This window comes from Oncorhynchus gorbuscha, linkage group LG01 (assembly GCF_021184085.1).
Source record: "Oncorhynchus gorbuscha isolate QuinsamMale2020 ecotype Even-year linkage group LG01, OgorEven_v1.0, whole genome shotgun sequence".
Lineage (NCBI taxonomy): Eukaryota > Metazoa > Chordata > Actinopteri > Salmoniformes > Salmonidae > Oncorhynchus > Oncorhynchus gorbuscha.
Window position 1 is genome coordinate 50,174,994 of NC_060173.1, and position 21,191 is coordinate 50,196,184.

Below are 21,191 nucleotides of genomic sequence, written 5' to 3' on the forward strand. Positions count from 1 at the left end.
AGCTCATCTGATAGGCTTGCGTCGCTGGGCAGCTCGTGTCTGGGTTTCCCTTTGTAGTCTGTAATAGTTTTCAAGCCCAGCCACATTCGTCGAGCATCAGAGCCGGTATAGTAGGATTCAATCTTAATCCTGTATTGACACTTTGCTTGTTTGATGGTTCGTCTGATGGCATAGAATGATTTCTTATAAGCATCCAGATTAGTGTCCTGCTCCTTGAAAGTGGCAGCTCTAGCCTTTAGATCGGCTTTGGCTTCTGGTTGGGATATGTAAATACGGTCACTCTGGGGAAGACATCGTTGATGCACTTATTGAAGCATGGTGACTGAGGTGGTATGCTCCTCCATGCTATTGGATGAATCCCAGAACATATTCCGGTCTGGAAGTAAAACAGTCCTGTAGCATCTGCGTCATCTGACCACTTCCGTATTAAGCAAGTCACTGGTACTTCCTGCTTTAGTTTTTGCTTGTAAGCAAGAATCCGGAGGATAGAATTATGGTCAGATTTGCCAAATGGTGGGTGGGGGAGAGCTTTTTATGCATCTCTGTATGTGGAGTAAAGGTGGTCTAGAGTTTTCTTTTTCTCTAGTTGCACATGTGACATGCTGGTAAAAATTTGGTAAAACTGATTTGTTTGCCTGCATTAAAGTCCCCGGCCACTGGGAGCGCCGCTTCTGGGAGAGCATTAACTTGTTTACTTATGGCCTTATAGAGTTGGTTGAGAGTGGTCTTAGTGCCAGCTTTGTTTTGTAGTGGCAAATCGATGGCTAAGAATAATATAGATGAGAACTCTTTGTATTTAGTGTGGTCTACAGCTTATCATAAGGTACTCTAACTCAGGCGAGCAATACCTCGAGACTTCTTTAATATTAGACATCGCGCCCCAGCTATTATTGACAAAAAGACATACACCCCCACCCCTCGTCTTACCTGACGTAACTTCACTGTTCTGCCGGTGCATGGAAAATCCTGCCAGCTCTATATTATCCGAGTCGTCGTTCAGCCACGGCTCGGTGAAACATAAGATATTACAGTTCTTAATCGTATTTTCCAATGATTGCATGTTAGCAAGTAGAATGGATGGTAGTGGGAGTTTTACTCGCTCGCCTACAGATTCTCAGAAAGCTGCCCGATCTGCGTCCTCTTTTCTTCACAAAAAATGGGGATTTGCACTTGTTCCCGGGAAAGCAGTATATCCTTCTCGTCGGACTCGTTAACTTCTTTGAGATAGGGGGCGCTCTTTTCATTTTTGGATAAAAAACGTTCCCGTTTTAAACAAGATATTTTGTCACGAAAAGATGCTCGACTATGCATGTAATTGACAGCTTTGGAAAGAAAAAACTCTGTCGTTTCCAAAACTGCAAAGATATTATCTGTGAGTGCCCCAGAACTAATGCTACAGGTGAAACCAAGATTAAGTTTCATACAGGAAATGCCCCAGATTCTGAAGGCGCTGTGTTCCAATGTCTCCTTATATGGCTGTGAATGTGCCAGGAATGAGCCTGCCCTTTGTGTCGTTTCTCCAAGGTGTCTGCAGCATTGTGACGTATTTGTAGGCATATCATTGGAAGATTGACCATAAGAGACTACATTTGCCAGGTGTCCGCCTGGTGTCCTGTGTCGAAATTATTGCGTAATCTTTAGGTCCATGCACATTCCATTTCTTCAGAAGAGAAAGTCAACTGCCACGATGGATTTATCGTCGATAGATATGTGAAAAACACATCGGTTTGCCATGTTTCTGTCGATATTATGGAGTTAATTTGTATAAAAGTTTGCGTTTTAATGACTTAATTTTCAGTTTTTTTTCTTACCCAAACGTGATTTAGAAAACGGAGCGATTTCTCAACACAAATAATATTTTTGTAAAAACTGAACATTTGCTATCTAACTGAGAGTCTCCTCATTGAAAACTTCTGAAGTTCTTCAAAGGTAAATGATTTTATTTTAATGCTTTTCTGGTTTTTGTGAAAATGTTGCATGCTGAATGTCAGGCATAATCCTATGCTAGGCTATCAATACTGTTAGACAAATGCTTGTTTTGCTATGGTTGAGAAGCATATTTTTGAAAATCTGAGATGACAGTGTTGTTAATAAAAGGCTAAGCTTGAGAGCAAATAGATTAATTTCATTTGCGATTTTCATAAATAGTTAACGTTGCGTTATGCTAATGAGCTTGCGGATAGAGCTACACAATCCTGGATACAAGTTTTTTTCGTAGCTAAACGTGATGCAGAAAACGGAGCGATTTGTCCTAAACAAATAATCTTTCAGGAAAAACTGAACATTTTCTATCTAACTGAAAGTCTCGTCATTGAAAACATCCGAAGTTCTTCAAAGGTAAATGATTTTATTTGGATGCTTTTCTGGTTTTTGTGAAAATGTTGCCTGTTGAATGCTAACGCTAAATGCTACACTAAATGCTACGCTAGCTATCAATACTGTTACACAAATGCTTGTTTTGCTATGGTTGAGAAGCATATTTTGAAAATCTGAGATGACAGTGTTGTTAACAAAAGGCTAAGCTTGAGAGCTAGCATATTGATTTCATTTCATTTGCGATTTTCATGAATAGTTAACGTTGCGTTATGGTAATGAGCTTGAGGCTGTAGTCACGATCCCGGGTCCGGGATGGCTCGACGCAAAAAGTTAAAGGAAAAGGTTTCTTCCAGTTCATGGTGAGTAATCGCTGTTCTGATATCCAGAAGTTATTTCGATCATAAGAGACAGTAGCAGCAACATTATGTACAAAATAAGTAAAACAATAAGTTACAAACAACACAAAAACTAAACAAAATAGCACAATTGGTTAGGTGCATGTAAAACGTCAGCCATCCTCTTTGGTGCCATCTTAACTTACAGCTATTGCTTTAACAGATATCATAGTTACACACTTTATCCTGTAATACTTATGTAATGGCTTCTTATGTGGAAGATATACATTGCCTTCAGAAAGTATTCACACCCCTTGACTTATTCCACATTAAGTTGTTCAGCCTGAATTCAACATTTATTGCATATTTATTTTGTCTACTCTGAATGGCCCATAATGACAATGTGAAATTAGAAATTGTTACACATTTATTGACAATGTAAACATATCTAATTTCCATAAGTATTCACAACCTTGAGTCAGTACTTGTTAAAATCACTTTTGGCATCGATTACACCTGTGACTCTTTCTGGGTAAGTATCTTATTAAGAGCTTTGCACACCTAGATTGTATAATATTTGCATATTATTGTTTTTAAAATTCTTTAAGCTCTGTCAAATTAGTTGTTGATCATTGCTAGACAGCCATTTTAAGTCTTAAGTCAAGTCAAAAATAGGCCACTCATGAATTTTTTTATGTCATCTTGGTAAGGTACTCCAGTGTATATTTGGCCTAGTGTTTTATGTTATTGTCTTGCTGAAAGCTGAATTTGTCTGGAAAGCATACTTAACCAGGTTCCCCATTAGGATACTGGCTGTGCTTAGCTTTATTTGGTTTATTTTCATCCAAGGAAACCTCCCTAATCCTTGACAATGACAAGCATACCCATAGCATGATGCAACCACCACCATGCTTGAAAATATGAAGGGTTGTACACAGTGGTGTGTTGGATTTGCCCCAAACATAACACTTTGTATGTAGGACATAAAGTTAATGTCTTTGCCACATTTTTTGTGGTTTTATTTTAGTGCCATGTTGCAAACAGGATGTGTGTTTTGGAATATTTTTATTCTGAACAGGCTTCCTTCTTTTCACCCTGTCGTTTAGGTTAGTGTTGTGGAGTAACTACAATGTTGTTGATCCATCCTCTGTTTTCTCCTATGACAGCCATTAAACTCTAATTGTTTTAACGTCACCATTTGCTTCATGGTGAAATCCCTGAGCGGTTTCCTTCCTCTCTGGCAACTGTTAGGAAGGACGCCTCCTATCTTTGTAGTGACTGGGTGTATTGATACGCCATCCAAAGTGTAATTAATAACTTCACCATGCTCAAAGGGATATTCAATGTCTGCTTTTTTTAATGATCTTCTTTGTGCGTCATTGCAAAACCTTCCTGGTCATTGTGGTTGAATCTGCTCGACTGAGGGACCTTACAGATAACTGTATGTGTGGGGTATAGAGATGAGGTAATCATTTAAATGTTAAACACTTATTGCACAAAGAGTGAATGCCTGCCACTTATTATGTGACTTGTTAACCACATTTCTACTCCTGAACTTATTTATTAGGCTTGCCATAAAGGTGTTGAATACTTATTGACTCATTTGTAGTTCATTTGTAAAAATGTATAGACATAATTCCACTTTGACATGGAGTATTGTGTGTCACTGGCCTAGGCACAATCTCAATTTAATCCCTTTTAAATTTAGCTTGAAACACAACAATGTGGAACAAGTCCAGGGGTGTGTGAATACTTTCTGAAGGCACCAGATCTGTGTAGAGATCGACTAGTAGCCTCCCTGTATCGTGTTAGTTCTTTGGATGCCTTCTATCTGCCATCTTACGTCTTGAGGCTGTCAAAGGTCTCTCCATTTATTTCACAATGGATGGGCTTTGGAGTCGAGCCTATTCATTTCAGGAGCTGTAAAAAGAGCATCCAATTCAGAGATATCTGGATGTTTCAACGACATAAAGCCTGAAAATGAGCAATCACAAGGAGCGTTATTGAAATGATCATCTTTCCAGATTAAGGGGAATGAAGTCTTTGATAAAATAACTTTTTTTCACAAAAGGCCTAAAGGGTAAATGCATTTCTACGCATTTCTCATAAGATTATTTTTTTTCCATTCTCTAGCTGAAAGGGATCGAATGACACAAGACCTTATCTTGGAGTAGAGATTGCTTAATCAAATGCTGGCTCTATACCTCGAACACACTACTGACTTCAGTAACAATCTGCTGCATTTTGGGCTCAAATTAATTCATTGTGGTGCCATTGTTGTGGTTTACTAAGGAAAAAACGCTTACTTAACTTTGAACTCCCCTGGCTGAATTGTAAAGCAAGCCAATGCAGGATGTTCTGAAAGTTTTATTTTGCAAAAAAAACTATCCCTATTCCAGGCTGGAAAATGTTTAATATCAAGCATTTGTTCATCTTGGTGCAACCAACCACAATAACTCAATAACACAATAACACTGTTCCCCTTCCAGGTGTCTGTTTTCCTACGTTTCTGCGCAGAGACAAAGGAGAGTCAGGTAGGAGCACTTACCACAATGTGGTCAAAGAATTGGGTGACGTGTTCGCTAGAGTGAGTAGTTTGAAGTACTTTTGCCAGCTGTGTTTGATGGGGTTCCTCTAGCTCAGATCAGATTAAGAAGACAGAAAAGTTGGCGAGATGAAATAAATAAAAATTGCTATGATTATAGGTCTCCTGATTCAGGCTGGATTTTGAAGTTCAGCTTGACGAGTATACAGTGCCTTGCGAAAGTATTCGGCCCCCTTGAACTTTGCGACCTTTTGCCACATTTCAGGCTTCAAACATAAAGATATAAAACTGTATTTTTTTGTGAAGAATCAAAAACAAGTGGGACACAATCATGAAGTGGAATGACATTTATTGGATATTTCAAACTTTTTTAACAAATCAAAAACTGAAAAATTGGGCGTGCAAAATTATTCAGCCCCTTTACTTTCAGTGCAGCAAACTCTCTCCAGAAGTTCAGTGAGGATCTCTGAATGATCCAATGTTGACCTAAATGACTAATGATGATAAATACAATCCACCTGTGTGTAATCAAGTCTCCGTATAAATGCACCTGCACTGTGATAGTCTCAGAGGTCCGTTAAAAGCGCAGAGAGCATCATGAAGAACAAGGAACACACCAGGCAGGTCCGAGATACTGTTGTGAAGAAGTTTAAAGCCGGATTTGGATACAAAAAGATTTCCCAAGCTTTAAACATCCCAAGGAGCACTGTGCAAGCGATAATATTGAAATGGAAGGAGTATCAGACCACTGCAAATCTACCAAGACCTGGCCGTCCCTCTAAACCTTCAGCTCATACAAGGAGAAGACTGATCAGAGATGCAGCCAAGAGGCCCATGATCACTCTGGATGAACTGCAGAGATCTACAGCTGAGGTGGGAAACTGTCCATAGGACAACAATCAGTCGTATATTGCTCAAATCTGGCCTTTATGGAAGAGTGGCAAGAAGAAAGCAATTTCTTAAAGATATCCATAAAAAGTGTTGTTTAAAGTTTGCCACAAGCCACCTGGGAGACACACCAAACATGTGGAAGAAGGTGCTCTGGTCAGATGAAACCAAAATGTAACTTTTTGGCAACAATGCAAAACGTTATGTTTGGCGTAAAAGCAACACAGCTCATCCCCACTGTCAAACATGGTGGTGGCATCATCATGGTTTGGGCCTGCTTTTCTTCAGCAGGGACAGGGAAGATGGTTAAAATTTATGGGAAGATGGATGGAGCCAAATACAGGACCATTCTGGAAGAAAACCTGATGGAGTCTGCAAAAGACCCGAGACTGGGACGGAGATTTGTCTTCCAACAAGACAATGATCCAAAACATAAAGCAAAATCTACAATGGAATGGTTCAAAAATAAACATATCCAGGTGTTAGAATGGCCAAGTCAAAGTCCAGACCTGAATCCAATCAAGAATCTGTGGAAAGAACTGAAGACTGCTGTTCACAAATGCTCTCCATCCAACCTCACTGAGCTCGAGCTGTTTTGCAAGGAGGAATGGGAGAAAATGTCAGTCTCTCGATGTGCAAAACTGATAGAGACATACCCCGAGCGACTTACAGCTGTAATCGCAGCAAAAGGTGGCGCTACAAAGTATTAACTTAAGGGGGCTGAATAATTTTGCAAGCCCAATTTCAGTTTTTTATTTGTTAAAAAAGTTTGAAATATCCAATAAATGTCGTTCCACTTCATGATTGTGTCCCACTTGTTGTTGATTCTTCACAAAAAAATACAGTTTTATATCTTCATGTTTGAAGCCTGAAATGTGGCAAAGGGTCGCAAAGTTCAAGGGGGCCGAATACTTTCGCAAGGCACTGTATGTCTTGCCCTCAGTCAACAGTGATGTTCCCACAGGGAATCACACACCCACATCATAAATGTCTCAGTACGTTCACAACCTTGATAAGTATGTACAAAACGTGTGGTCAAGGAAGTCCTAGGGAGATGTGTTGGTACAATATCTAAAGAAAAGTGGCGTGATGAACCACGTCCTCTGCAACACGTTTGTTTGAAAAAGGGGGAACCTTGTGAACATAAAATGTTCTCTGACCTAATTGCTTTGACCTGACCTGGTTTGTGAAAGGGAGGGCACCCCTTCAACTTGGAGACATTGGATCTGGGGTGGGGGGGGGGGATAAAATCTACGTGTTTTAATGCTCATTACTTAAAAATTATCAGGTGCTTTCCGTCTTGTGTGTTTAACACCTACAATTTGCTGAGTCATCACAGTGGATGTATGGTTTTCATTTTGGCTCTCCGTACCTCCACCTGGGTAGGAGAGCCATCTGTTGTTAACAACCTGTAGCAAACAGAACAATGACACTCCTGTGTCCTGTTGCCACTTTGCTTCATCATTAAATGTGAATAGGCTGTGCATTGCAACGTGACCAATGTGATACTTAAGTGTCTCTCCGGCGTAACTTTACTGGCACCCTCATGGCCCGTGAACCACAGCAGTAATTTTTTTTAGAGGGAATTATCCTTTGTTCTTATTGAAGCTTTGTCTCTCTCGTGCTAATATAAACTGATATTTATCATGTCATTCCACTTTTGCATTGCTCTTGCCTCCTGCTACTGTGTAGCATTTTCATCCCATTGTGCAACAGTGTGAGATTTCACTGAGGCTTTTGCACCCTCAGTGGATAAGTTATGTAATTGAATGGGGCATCATCCCAGTGATTCATACATACATACACTGCTGTGTGTCTAGGCTCAGACAGAAATGGTTCCTATTGTTTCATTTTTGAAAACAGCTGAGGGTTGGGGCTGGAGTTATGGATGCAAAGACCGACCATCCATGAGATCAAAAGTATAGTTTAAACCATGTTTTGAAGCTATACAGTTTGTTTACAATTTGCTTACAAAAAGTTGAACTAAGCTCGTTAGTCATTTATACATTATATTCTTCAAGAAGTCCAAAAGTGGATTTACCAATCCCAGATTTCCTCAGGTGACTGTTTGCGAGCATGTTGTTATCGTTGGCCATCCCTCTGTGCTGTGTTTCTCAGTTAGGTCCTGGGAGACATTGTCAGGATTAGCACCATCAACTGAGTCTCTCTTTGAGGTAATCATTAACCAGATCAGTTTTATGCTCGTGACCTTGAGTTTGTGCCAAGAAAAACCCATACACATAAAAAGTGACCTGTTCATGCCCTGTCGCTTCGGTCTGTGTCTTAGCACCCTGGCCTGAATCTTAACTTGACACCTGTGCACATATCTCTTCCATGAATGTTGTATGTCATTGGCTTCAGGATTTTTGAAGTCTCTCCATACTCATCTGTGTATTTAATTCTTCCTCACACTACAACCTCTCTAAAAACCCCTCTCCCTCCGTGCCTCTGTCACATAATCCGTGTCCTCAGGTTTGTGTGTAAAGGTACACGGATAGTGCCTCGCAGCCTGTTGAGCCAAGTCACTGCACCACCCCTCTCCTCTGTAGGGGCCTCTTATTTACACTACTCAGCCAATGGTTTTTTTTGTGTCACTTCCGGCAACGGGAGACTTTCATCAAAGACTATATGACAATGTCATCGTAGTGACATGTCATAAACAGGTCGTGATAGCTGAAAAGTGACTTCATTCAGCACACAAACGGCATTCGATTTCAGTTAGTTGGGTTGTGGTATGCAGGCATAAATGAACTGTATTTTTATTATAATGTAACTCTTATGGCCTCCGTTGTGCCACAAACAGGCCATTTTATGGAGTGCAATAATGAACATAGAAGTCACTCAGAGGTCATTAATGTTTCTGGTTTCCTATAGAGTTGTTCTAGAACTGAGCTGGGCAGTGGGCACAAAGTCAAATGAATGCAGACTCGGATCATGATAATGATGATGCAGGAAAGGTCTATAAGCTGGTAATAAGAGGCACCATTAATGTAGGCATTGTGCTAACTATGGTATTGTTTGGACTATAGTGAAAGATCTATTCTGCCTTCAAATAATCTCATCTGCTGTGTTTATTATCCATCAACAGTGTTTCCTATGATGGTCGTCAGACATACAAGACTAATGGCTCTTCCACTCCCTGCCTTCTCGGCCCAACACTAGCTCCACCCTAATGTTGAAATCAAACTGTTAATTGGTCCATTAAAGCTCCCATTTCAATCCATTAAACTGTATTAGAATAGAGCTATCCAAGCTGTAATTGATAGAGCCTGACCAGTTTGTTTGGCTGGGATGGTAAAAAAAGGCTTAAATAGATTATCCTGGCACACAGTTATCTGTGTGCTTTTCCCTTTCTCTAAGAAAATGTATAAAGGGTATATCACTGGTTCCTACCACATTGTGACGGATTGATTTGGTGTGTGTTCAACAGGTACCAGTCACGGTGTGTCAGTGTCTGAGATCCTAGCAGTCAGGGAGCTCGACGTGGACAGCGGGACGAAAGATGACGGCAGGTGGCAGAAAATGCCTCAGAAATCGACCGAGGCCTGTCCGTACGCATTCACAGGTACACATGTTGACGATCTTGAGCAATCTGCAGATACTGGATTCAATATGGTAGATGACACTGCAAAGTAAATCCTATGTTCTGTTAAGCCTCTCTCCCGTCACTGCCTTTGTGTCCCCCTGCCACAGTGTCCTACGTGGAGAGAGCGTGGCAGCACCGCTGGCGGTGTAGTGACGTCACCTTCCACTGCCTAGAGGGGGCACTCTGTCAGCAGTGGGTCCAGACCATCAGAGAGCAGCTCACAGCATTGAGTATGGCTCATTTTATTACTGACTCTCTATTCAGTGTACACTGTTACGGTCACTGAATATGCTTTGTGAAGTCTAGTTGCGAGGCTAACTCAGAAATGGGTATGGGCCTCAGTCGGTACTGTTATGCCCTTCTCTCTGGAAAAACCAGTAACATCTTTCACTTGACTTTTTTCAGCCAGCAGACCCAAGCATTTGCTGGTGTACATCAACCCCTATGGGGGCAAGCAGCAAGGCGAGCGTATTTACGAGCAGAAAGTCGCCCCTCTCTTCACCCTTGCCTCCATCTCCACGCACGTGATTGGTGAGTTCCTGCCAACAAGATTAAACATGCTTTAATAAAAGATGGAGTCTTTATGGGCCAAGTCACATTTCTCACTGTAGGCAAATGGGCACAAGCTCTCTCAAGCCGCACATGATTGTGACATAATTTACGGCCGCCATCCATCAGCCATGTTCCTTAATGGATAAGATGATGGTCGATGAATACTAGATTACTTTACATTCGTTTTACTTCTCAGACTGGAGTACCACTGTGGACATCGTCATTTCATTGTCACAAATTATGACCAATTGTATTTTCCACAATATAGAAGCTTGGGTTGATATCAAGATATTAATAGTTGAGCATTTAAAAAAAATATAAATCTAAAATGGGTACGAAATCATGAAAACAAACTATTTCTTTAGCTAAACATTGTTAAAATGGTTAGAGAAGGTAAATTGCTGCTTTGTGGCTAGAATTATTTATGGAAAATGCTTATTCAATATATTGCTCCAAGCTAGTGAAGGATTACTCCCAAAATCCAAAATATTGCAGATTATAGTGCAAATTATGAAACCGTCAAGCGATATCATCTAGTCGATTGTAAACCTGTCCAATATATTGATTTAAAATCATAACTTTTCAAGTGTATCCCCATCTATAGGAAGCACTTGAATGAAAAATGTAAAGCATGCTGAGATCTAACGCTTTCCTTGTCGTTGGTTGTCATAGTTACAGAGCATGCCAATCATGCCAGGGACCACCTGAAGACAGAGGCTGAGTTGAAGAAATATGATGGGTGAGTCATTTCCCAGCAAACCAAAATTGGTTCTGTGAATGTTCCCAGAACATTCATTAGGTTGCCCCCAAAGGTTCTAATAACACAAAAACTGTCCAGTTGTGATGCTGATTATACAATGTTCGTATAAAAATATTTGCCTGATGTTGCAAGAACTTTCCCAGGAAACCTTTTGTTACTGCGTTACCTAGAAACTTAATAAGAACATTAAGGGAACGTTCTGTGGTGGTTTTACATATGTTGTGCAAATGTTACATTAAAAAAACTGAAATAAACTAAAACATTAGCTGAATGTTTTTGGGATGTTGTCATCCTAATGTTAAATAAAACCCTAACTAGATGTTCTCGGTTTGCGGGGTTCTCAATGTCCTTGTTTGGGAAGCCCCTCTTTGTATTCTGGTTTTCAGCCCAAACATCAGTCATATTCAGAGTTGAACTAAAAACCACCCCAGGCCCAGAATATTCTTCCTCTCAAACAGCAAACAAAAACATTAGTGCTGTTGTTTTGACCTCTGTGTGCGACCTTACCTCCGACCTCTATACAGAGTGGTGTGTGTGGGTGGGGACGGCATGTTCAGTGAAATGGTTCACGGCCTGGTCTCCCGGACCCAGAGGGACAACGGCGTGGACCAGAACAGCCCGGAGGAGAAGCTGGTACCCTGTACTCTGCGCATTGGCATTATACCCGCAGGTTAGAGCATACACACTCGCACACATACCACTATTTTGACACCGCAATGATCAGGGCCGGCCCGCTCATTAGGCAGCATTAGACGGCTGCCTATGGTGGCAGATTGACACGGGTGACATTTTCTGAGCCAAACTGACCAAGATGCACCTACAACAAGACATAAAACCTCACATAATTTTGCCCAGAAATGACAATTTCTCTCAACCAGTGGCATGTTTGCTTTTTAGGTGAGTGCTGATGCCGCCCTATGATAAGTAGTGCCCGCTTTGTCAAAGGCAGGGATGCAAGATATTTATCTTTTCCTTTCCCAGCTTGCCTCGCCAGGGTGCTGTTGGAGAGACGCATTGCTGCGGCACTCCACCAACATTTTGTCAAAAAAAGGATATAACAAATTATGCAGCGGATATAGTACACGGCTTTTTCTGTAGCCTACAGGCTGGAGATAACAGGCTTACCACATGGATGGACATTCCATTGTGGGCTGACATGGTAGACAACGCCCCAGTAAGCACTGACTGACGCCAACTTTTTGGGGGGGGGTCCGGCCTTCTATTTCTTTTGGTGTTTTACAAACTGTAGGCCTACCACATAAATTGTATTTCAATCGACACTAGGCCAGGGATGGGCAACAAATCCTCTGGGGCCTGATTGTGTTAGACTCTTGCCCCAGGTAACACAACTGACACCAATAATCAACTAATCATAATCTTCAGTTTAGAATGCAATTAGTTTCACCAGCTGTGTTGACTAGGGATGGGCAAAAAGTGACACTACTCCTGCCCTGAGGACTGTAGTTGCCCATCCCTGTTGTACGCTATACCTCAGTAAGCACAGAACGATGCTGACACCTTTTGGACTTCTTTTTTTTTTCAGTCCCGACCGCCGACGTTGATTTTTGGTTCAGATTTTGGCCTAAACATAAACGTCTATAAATTACATATTTTCAAATTTCATTTAGAAATGAACCTGTTTTCATTGTCTGTAAAATATGTCTTTTCAATGCCCGGAAAATACAAAATGTTCACCTTTTCATTCAGAATTGAAATTATGAACCTACCTTCCATGTCTGGAAGAATACGTATTTTAGACATATATTTTTTACGTCATTTTGCTTACTGGGACTATTCTTGCAGGGGCAGCAATTGTTTTTGTCTCATCTAGGGCAGCAGAACGGCCAGGACCGGCCCTGGCAATGATCACGTCATAAGCTATCAATAACTGATGTTGACAAGATGTCCCATCTTATCGTGTCACAGTTTTTGACCTGACTGTGTTGTCGGTTTACAAACGAATACATCAACGATGAGTTCCATTTCATGTACACTACAGTATCTTATCTGTGTGCTGATTTCTGCGTTCCACTTTTCTGTCCTGCATGCTCACACACTGCCGAGTTATTTTTCTTTTTTTCTGTGTAGTCAGAAACATAAGGTTCCGTTGTTTGTGTGTGTTATCCAGGTTCAACGGACTGCATCTGCTATGCAACTGTAGGCATCAACGACCCTGTGACCTCGGCCTTACACATCATAGTGGGTGAGTGCAGTTGTCCATATTGAAATAATGGCAGCACTTCCCATTTAAAATGCCTTTAAAAGTGACTCCAAAGGAAGTGGAACTAAAATGCTTACGCTGCACCGATAAGTAGCATAAGCCACCTTTTAGCAGCGTTCCAGGTAATTCCTCAGGACTCTATTGTGCATAGAAATGTTTGTCACATTTGTTACGTCTATGCTAACCCTACCACACACTCAGCTGACCAACAAGTGGCAACAGGTAACCTACTTATTCAATGGTTTTGAGATGAGAGGAAACTGCTGTAGGTGTGTGTCGGCATGTATGTGAGTTTGAGCGCATGTGGATGGGTTGTATCAGTAGAGGCTGTTGGGAGGAGCTATAGGAGGACAGGCTCATTTACAATATGGAAACCACGTGTTTTACTTTGTTCCTTTTATTCCATTCCAGCCATTACAATAAGCTGGTCCTCCTATAACTCTACCCACCAGCCTCCACTGGTGTGTATGTTTTATAGTAAAAAAGTACACATCCGTCACACCTGTGTAGGACACTGTACTACACACGTCTGTGGAGGATTACTCATACTAGACTTGGGGGTGGGGGGTGGTCTCTTCACAGGAGATGCCCAGCCAATGGACGTGTGCTCGGTCCATCACAACAACACATTCCTGAGGTACTCTGTGTCCCTGCTTGGGTACGGTTTCTATGGCGACGTGCTGGCAGACAGCGAAAGGAAACGATGGATGGGACCAGCCAGATACGACTTTTCAGGTAGGTCAGAAGAGTAGCTTTAACACTTAGGAAACTTTTAATACTGTTTCGGTAGACTGTTGCTAATGATATTGTATGCCCTTGTTTGTGCAGGTTTTAAGACGTTTCTCACACATCACTACTATGAAGGGACTGTGTCTTTTCTACCAGCAACGGACATATTGGGAACTCCACGAGACAAGACCAGGTGTAGAGCTGGGTATGTACTACTGTACAAATGCAACCTGTCCAGTAATATCCACAACCAATTGTGTAGTTTAGTACTATACCCACATGTTTGTCTATGTAAATATCATCTAGATTTGGCTAGCCAACTCCATTCTCCCCTGTCCTCACTCCATCCCTGAGTTCCAGGTGCTTCATATGCCAACACAACGGACAGCTGTATTCCGAGGATGCCCCAGAGATTTGTGAGACTGATCCAGATGTTTCAGACAGTGGTAAGTATTTCTGCCTGAACACCCATATGACCTCAAGCCAATGCACCATGGATCTCTACAAAAACCACTATGCATGTACTTCAAAAGCGCCAACGTCTATTTCTGCTCCCAGAATACAAAGGGGGGTGGCGGGTGATCAGAGGGAAGTTCCTGGCCATCAACGCGGCCAGTATGAGCTGTGCCTGTCCCCGTAGTCCCAAGGGCCTGTCCCCCGCTGCCCACCTTGCTGACGGCACCACCGACCTCATCCTCGTACGCAAGTGCTCTCGATTCAACTTCCTGCGCCACCTGCTACGCCACACCAGCAAATACGACCAGGTAACCACACTGGGTGGGGCTACTGCAATGATGTCATGTTTTTTATGGCTACTCCAACCCGGGTCCATAGGATTGTTTGCATGAGATGTGTTAACTCTTCAATTCCCTGTTTCAGGGAGTTGATTTTCTCACTTCTGTCTCTTTTCCCTTCAGTTTGACATGACCTTTGTAGAAGTGCACCGTGTGCGGCGCTTCCGCTTCACCCCGCGCTACTGCCAGAGTGACTCCGAGTTGGACCTGAGGGAGAATGGCAAGAGGCTCTTCAGCCAGATCTGCCGAGACCACCCGGCCTGCAGCTGTAGCCCTGCCTACAGCAGCTGGAACTGTGACGGCGAGATCCTCCCTCATGCTGCCATTGAAGTCGGGTGAGTAACCACTCCCTATATAGTCCCAAGTAATTCAGACCCCTTCACTTATTCCACATTTTGTTACCTTACAGCCTTATTCTATATAAGGTTCCACAGTTGACAATGCATGTCAGAGCAAAAACCAAGCCATGAGGTCGAAAGAATTGTCCGTAGAAGGATACCAAAAAAGGGGAAGGGCCTTGGTCAGGGAGGTGACCAATAACCTGATGGTCACTCTGACAGAGCTCCAGAGTTCCTCTGTGGAGATGGGAGAACCTTCCAGAAGGACAACCATCTCTGCAGCACTACACCATTCATGCCTTTATGGTAGAGTGGACAGACTGAAGCCACTCCTCAGTAAAAGGCACATGACAGCCTGCTTGGAGTTTGCCAAAAGGCACCTAAAGGACTCAGACCATGAGAAACAAGATTCTCTTGTCTGATTAAACCAAGATTGAACTATTTGGCCTGAATGCCAAGCATCAAGTCTGTAAGTAACCTGCCACCCACCCTACGGTGAAGCATGGTAGGGGCAGAATCATGTTGTGGGGATTTCTTTCAGCGGCAGGGTCTGGGAGATTAGTCAGGATCGAGGGAAAGATCCTTGATGAAAACCTGCTCTGGGGCGCTCAGACTGGGGTGAAGGTTCACCTTCCATTTGGACAACGACCCTAAGCACACAGCCAAGACAATGCAGGAGTTGCTTCAGGACAAGCGTCTGGATGTCCCTGAGTGGCCCAGCCATAGCCCAGACTTGAACCCGATCGAACATCTCTGGAGAGACCTGAAAATAGGCATTTTTGCTTTACAATTATGGGGTAGTGTGTGTAGCTTAATGAGGGGGGGAAACTATTTAATCCATTTTAGAATAAGGCTGTAGCGTAACAAAATGTGGAAAAAGTAAACGGGTCTGAATACTTTCCGAATGCACTATAACCCACTTCTGAAAGTGCAGTGCAGAAAATCAACACTTGATTTGATTTCCTGCCTTTTGTTTGCTTAAAACAATCTCTTCTTTGTCTTCTGCTCTTCCAGAGTGCACTGCCAGTTGATCAAGCTGTTTGCGCGAGGGATCGAAGAGCAGCCTGTGTTTGAGGACCTTCCCAACCCGTGTGCAGTATAGATCCCCCCCCCCCTGCTGCCCTATCCTATCAAAGTCACTGGAACAGTCCTACTGCATTTCAAAGGCTACTGCTGTCATATCCTTACCCTACCCCTGTGCCCTACCCTTTTCTGATGTACTTTGAGGTCTTTCAGACATCTGTTTTCTGGGGCCATTTTTGTTTGTCTGCCAGATTTTAGAGGTCACAAGTTCACAGGTCAAAGAGTACTGTTGATGGTACACTTACAGAGAGGTTCACTATCCACATCCATTATACTGAAGAAGAAATCATGAAAATACTAAAGCAGTATTGAATGTAGCTCTTTTCCGCTCTCCTTTTTCAATCGAGCGATTTTAACCTAGCAATTAACAAATAGCAATTAACATGCTGTTCAACATTTATAGAACTCCTCTTTGCACGTTTTACAATGTATGCTGCTCCAAATTATGAATAACTGTTACGTTTTGTTTATTTATTAATTTAGAGAAAACATTTAATTAGAGGATGTTTGAATTTTGCTAGCTGCTTGCACTTTTGTTTCAAATAGGCCGTATGCGTTTTGACCTTATAAGCAATGCCTTGTTAGAAGTTATTTTACAGCACGAATTTGAATACATATGTATTGATGATCGGATATTGGGTGAACCAGAGAACTCTCTAGGGCAGTGTTTCCCAACTCCAGTCCTCAAGTACCCCCAGCAGTACATTATTTTCAATGTGGCCCCGAACAAGAACAACTGATTCTACTTGTCAACTAATCATCAAGCCCTTGACAATTGAACCAGTGTCCTCATTTATCAGCCGTGCATACATGTCTTACTTAGTTCTGAGGTACGTGGAGATTCTAGAATTTCCGCAACAAATGTATCTAACTGTCACACGCAACATATACATACGCATGTTGTGATTGTTAAACCATACTATATTTGTGGGCTTGTAAACAAGATCTAAAACCTGACTTGGAAAACACCCCCCATTCACATTTTATGGTAAAAAAAAATCCCACATTTGCTGTATGATTTGGTGATTCTGGAGCTGGGCCAGGATAGTTTCAAAAAGAAATCGCAATAGCAAATTTGATCACAATTCTGTAGATGTGCGTGAAGAATGTATTTTTTTGTTTAAAAAAAATATTTTGCAGTGACCTATGCCTCCTATAGCGAGTGCCAAACACTGTCCACACCTAGAGCGTCTGCTAAATGACTTAAATGTAATGTAAATGTACTGCACGATTGATTGTCCATTCAAACAATTTAAAAGTAAATGCTACAGCCCACACTTCTATGTAAGATACTAATTGTTGTTGAATATTTTGTTTATCAATAGAAGATAGAAACACAATCTCCTGCCTTGGTATAGGCTCTGAGATGAATAGGCTATTGTGTCTCGCTCCTGTCACAAAGCAATACTGTGGCCTACCCATACTGTCATATAGGCTACCGGTCTATTTACTTTTGAATGAGTGATGGATAAATGGTAGCCTAATATTTGTTGCGTAGCGGGAATAAAGCAGTCGTCAGAAAAGGAGCGATGTCCTGCAATATGATTTAGGTGTATATATATAATGAAAGTTAAATAAAATATATTAGGCAACATGCTGCTACGCGATCTTCATACCAACGGCAAATGCATCCGTGTTGTCATTAGACCAACGTTTTATTTTTGTTTGCCTAACATTCTTAGAATTCCTGTGCATCAAACACCTCAATTTCCCCCAAAATAACAATATTTGCTTGCAATACCACTAGAAGTTGCATGGTTTGAGATTTGTGTGGAGCTATGCACGCTTTTCCATCAAGTTCAAAATTGTGTGCTGTTGGGGGTACTTCAGGACAGGAGTTGGGAAACGCTGTTCTAGGGGTACCAGACACTAGCCAGACTCTTACCTTTAAAGGAGAAGTTAGATTATTATTTTTTACAAACAAATCTGTATTTCGAATGTAAATGGTATGTTATAGAAGGGTCCAGACACTTTTTTTTGTTGCGATATCACGTGCTTGTGAGAGACCCCAAACAGTGATTCACTTCCTCATCCTCGTTGTGCAATACGGGTGTTCTGAAAAAAACACGAGTAAAAAATACGTAGTCTTTAAAACGACAATGCTCTCAGTATAGTAATGCAGGTCTTTAGATATTGTACACATGTAATTGTCATTCTGAAACTTTTCCGCAATGTTATATTCAGTTGGCTTCTAGGTACCCTCATTAAGGCCATAAGTCAATAAAGCAGGTCTTAGCAACTGGTATCTGGGCCTTTGAGCCATAAAATTGGCCAATGGTGTCCTTAAGCGATTAAGATGTTTCAAATGTGTAGTCTAATCAACCCCTCCTCTGGTGGTAGAGTTTTTGCGAATCTCTTAGAGGAACGTGTCTGTCTCCCCTCTATCCATATGTCTGTCTAATAAATCTTTAAAAATAGAAGTTGTTCACGTCATCTTTTCCATACAGCATTTCTCCACACCTTGAACAGTTTTAAATTCTAAAGACCTCACTATAATGGGAGCTTTCCGGTGTTTTTTGGAGCTCTCTCAGAGCTCCTGTACTGCACAACAAGGATGAGGAAGTGTTTCGCTGGTTGGGGTAAACAATAGAGACATAAAAAAACTACAATGTCCTTTAATGTGACATTGAAACAAACCATCACCAAATCTAATGGTACACAAAATGTCCAGACTGGCAAGATTCGCATGGGATGCTGAAAAATCAACAATGTAGCTCGTCAACACAGTGTATGCGCTAAAATGTGTAAATTGTTACCATAGAAATTGTGGCTTTAGGCACATTTTACCAAGCTATCTCTGCCATTTGCGGCATTGTCATTCCAGGTTTAGATTCCTTGATATCTGAGGTATAGCAGTTAAAGGGAACTTCCACCCAAAAACTTTTGACATTTGTTTCATTAGTCCATTGATTGATATTGTCTCAATGTTTTCCATGTCAGCAATCAAGTTTTCAAGATGTATAACTTTCAAAATACAGAAATACAGCCGATATGATGCATTTTGCATCAGACGGTTGTATTTCTGTATTTTGAAAGTTAAGATATCTAACTTGATTGCTGACATGGAAAACATTTTGGGACTATATCAAACAATGTACTAATAAATACTAAAATATTGTTTTTGAGTGGAGTTTCTCAAAAAGGATTCTGGTTCGAATCCCCGACTAGTTGAGAAATCTTTTTTATTTTCTTGAGCAAGGAACCATAATTTCCCCTGTAAGTCGCTCTGGATAAGAGCATCTGCTAAAATGACATTTTTTTTTTAAAAGCTGTCCGAAAACAGTATTTGGTGCTTGGTGCCCTGCATATCATATAATCCCGTGCTGCACATACTATGCTGGGTGTCACTGCCCTCCGCACTGTCACGCTGGTCTTGCTGCTGCAGACTAGGACAATTGTAACAGTTGCTGAACATGAATGTGCTGTGACAACAGTGACTAGCAAACACCACAAGGCTGTTATCCCCCATCTGACCAAAATACGAGTCTCTACTGTATGGTTTAGACTCATTGTGCAGTAATTTTTACTTTGGCATCCTCCTTGGCTGCACAATTCCTTTCTGACCATGCACTCTCCTCTCTGAATTGTACACCAGGCAGCCATCAGGCAGATGGTCGTCCATCCATCCAAGTTCCTTTTAGCTTTAGCTCGGCAGAACAGAATTACGCTGATTCATCATCCACTGTGACATCCACCCCTCCACCAGCACTAGGCACCCATTCAGTTTGGTTCACTTCCAGGCCCATTAGAAACTCTCTGTATCAGCGGGGCCACTCTTAATGCTGCATTCTTAATCTTGGAGGTGCCCCCCTCATTTATGCCGACCCACTTTACATTATAGGAGTGCTGACTGTAGCAGAGTGCGGCTCCCCTATGGAGGGGAGAGCAGTGTGCGTGTGTCTGAGAGGCCATTACTCCACTAGAAATTGTGGGGCCCTGGTCGTCATCCCTAAGGAGTGTGTGTGTGTGGTGTCAATACAGCGCTGTGGGAAGTGCAGTGTAAACGCAGCCACAGCATGGCAGAGGAGGCTTCATGAGGCTCAGCACTGCGTAGCACCGATCAACTCTGTCTTGTAAGGGTTCTCAGTGCATGAATAATGGCACCACACACACACAGCACACTCTTGTTACGTTACAACTGATATCCTGATTTATTGGTATGTTTTTACCAATAAAACCCTAAACAAGCGCACAACAGAAACCCCCTCTGATCTTGCAGGTTTCAAGATGTTAAAGAAATGTAAACTCAGCAAAAAAATAAGCTATTTTCAAACTTAACATGTGTAAATATTTGAATGAACATACGATTCAACAACTGAGACAAACTGAACAAGTTCCACAGACATGTGACTAACAGAAATGGAATAATGTGTCCCTGAACAAAGGGGGGGTAAAAATCTAAAGTAACAGTCAGTATCTGGTGTCGCCACCAGCTGCATTAAGTACTGCAGTGCATCTCCTCCTCATGGACTGCACCAGATTTGCCAGTTCTTGCTGTGAGATGTTACCCCACTCTTCCACCAAGGCACCTGCAAGTTCCAGGACATTTCTGGGGGGGAATGGCCCTAACCCTCACCCTCCGATCCAACAGGTCCCAGACGTGCTCAATGGGATTGAGATCCGGGCTCTTCGCTGGCCATGGCAGAACATTGACATTCCTGTCTTGAAGGAAATCACGCACAGAACGAGCAGTATGGCTTTTGGCATTGTCATGCTGGAGGGTCATGACAGGAGGAGCCTGCAGGAAGGGTACCACATGAGGGAGGAGGATGGTCTCCCCTGTAACGCACAGCGTTGAGATTGCCTGCAATGACAACAAGGTCAGTTCGATGATGCTGTGACACACCGCCCCAGACCATGGACCCTCCACCTCCTAATTGATCCCACTCCAGAGTACAGGCCTCGGTGTAACGCTCATTCCTTTGACGATAAACGTGAATCCGACCATCACCCCTGGTGAGACAAAACCACGACTTCTCAGTGAAGAGCACTTTTTGGCAGTCCTGTCTGGTCCAGCAACAGTGGGTTTGTGCCCATATGTGAC

General features: G+C 42.1%; 1 protein-coding gene across 5 annotated transcripts in view; it reads left to right on the forward strand.

Annotated features, from left to right (window-relative positions):
* The window catches only part of LOC124039099 (ceramide kinase-like), a 31,344-nt gene extending 12,780 nt beyond the window's left edge, over window positions 1-18,564 (forward strand). For 3 of the 5 annotated variants that reach the window (XM_046354985.1, XM_046354996.1, XM_046355010.1), the window contains 13 exons: window positions 5,141-5,185; window positions 9,515-9,649; window positions 9,778-9,900; window positions 10,076-10,201; window positions 10,895-10,961; window positions 11,507-11,652; window positions 13,111-13,185; window positions 13,786-13,938; window positions 14,032-14,137; window positions 14,293-14,378; window positions 14,491-14,696; window positions 14,850-15,061; window positions 16,079-18,564. In XM_046354985.1, the coding sequence (XP_046210941.1) occupies window positions 5,141-5,185; window positions 9,515-9,649; window positions 9,778-9,900; window positions 10,076-10,201; window positions 10,895-10,961; window positions 11,507-11,652; window positions 13,111-13,185; window positions 13,786-13,938; window positions 14,032-14,137; window positions 14,293-14,378; window positions 14,491-14,696; window positions 14,850-15,061; window positions 16,079-16,166 (1,568 nt within the window). In that variant the 3' untranslated portion in view covers window positions 16,167-18,564. The remainder of the gene's footprint in view (window positions 1-5,140; window positions 5,186-9,514; window positions 9,650-9,777; window positions 9,901-10,075; window positions 10,202-10,894; window positions 10,962-11,506; window positions 11,653-13,110; window positions 13,186-13,785; window positions 13,939-14,031; window positions 14,138-14,292; window positions 14,379-14,490; window positions 14,697-14,849; window positions 15,062-16,078) is intronic. The other 2 variants (XM_046354989.1, XM_046355004.1) reach the window with 1 other exon arrangement.
* Window positions 18,565-21,191: the final 2,627 nt, after the last annotated feature.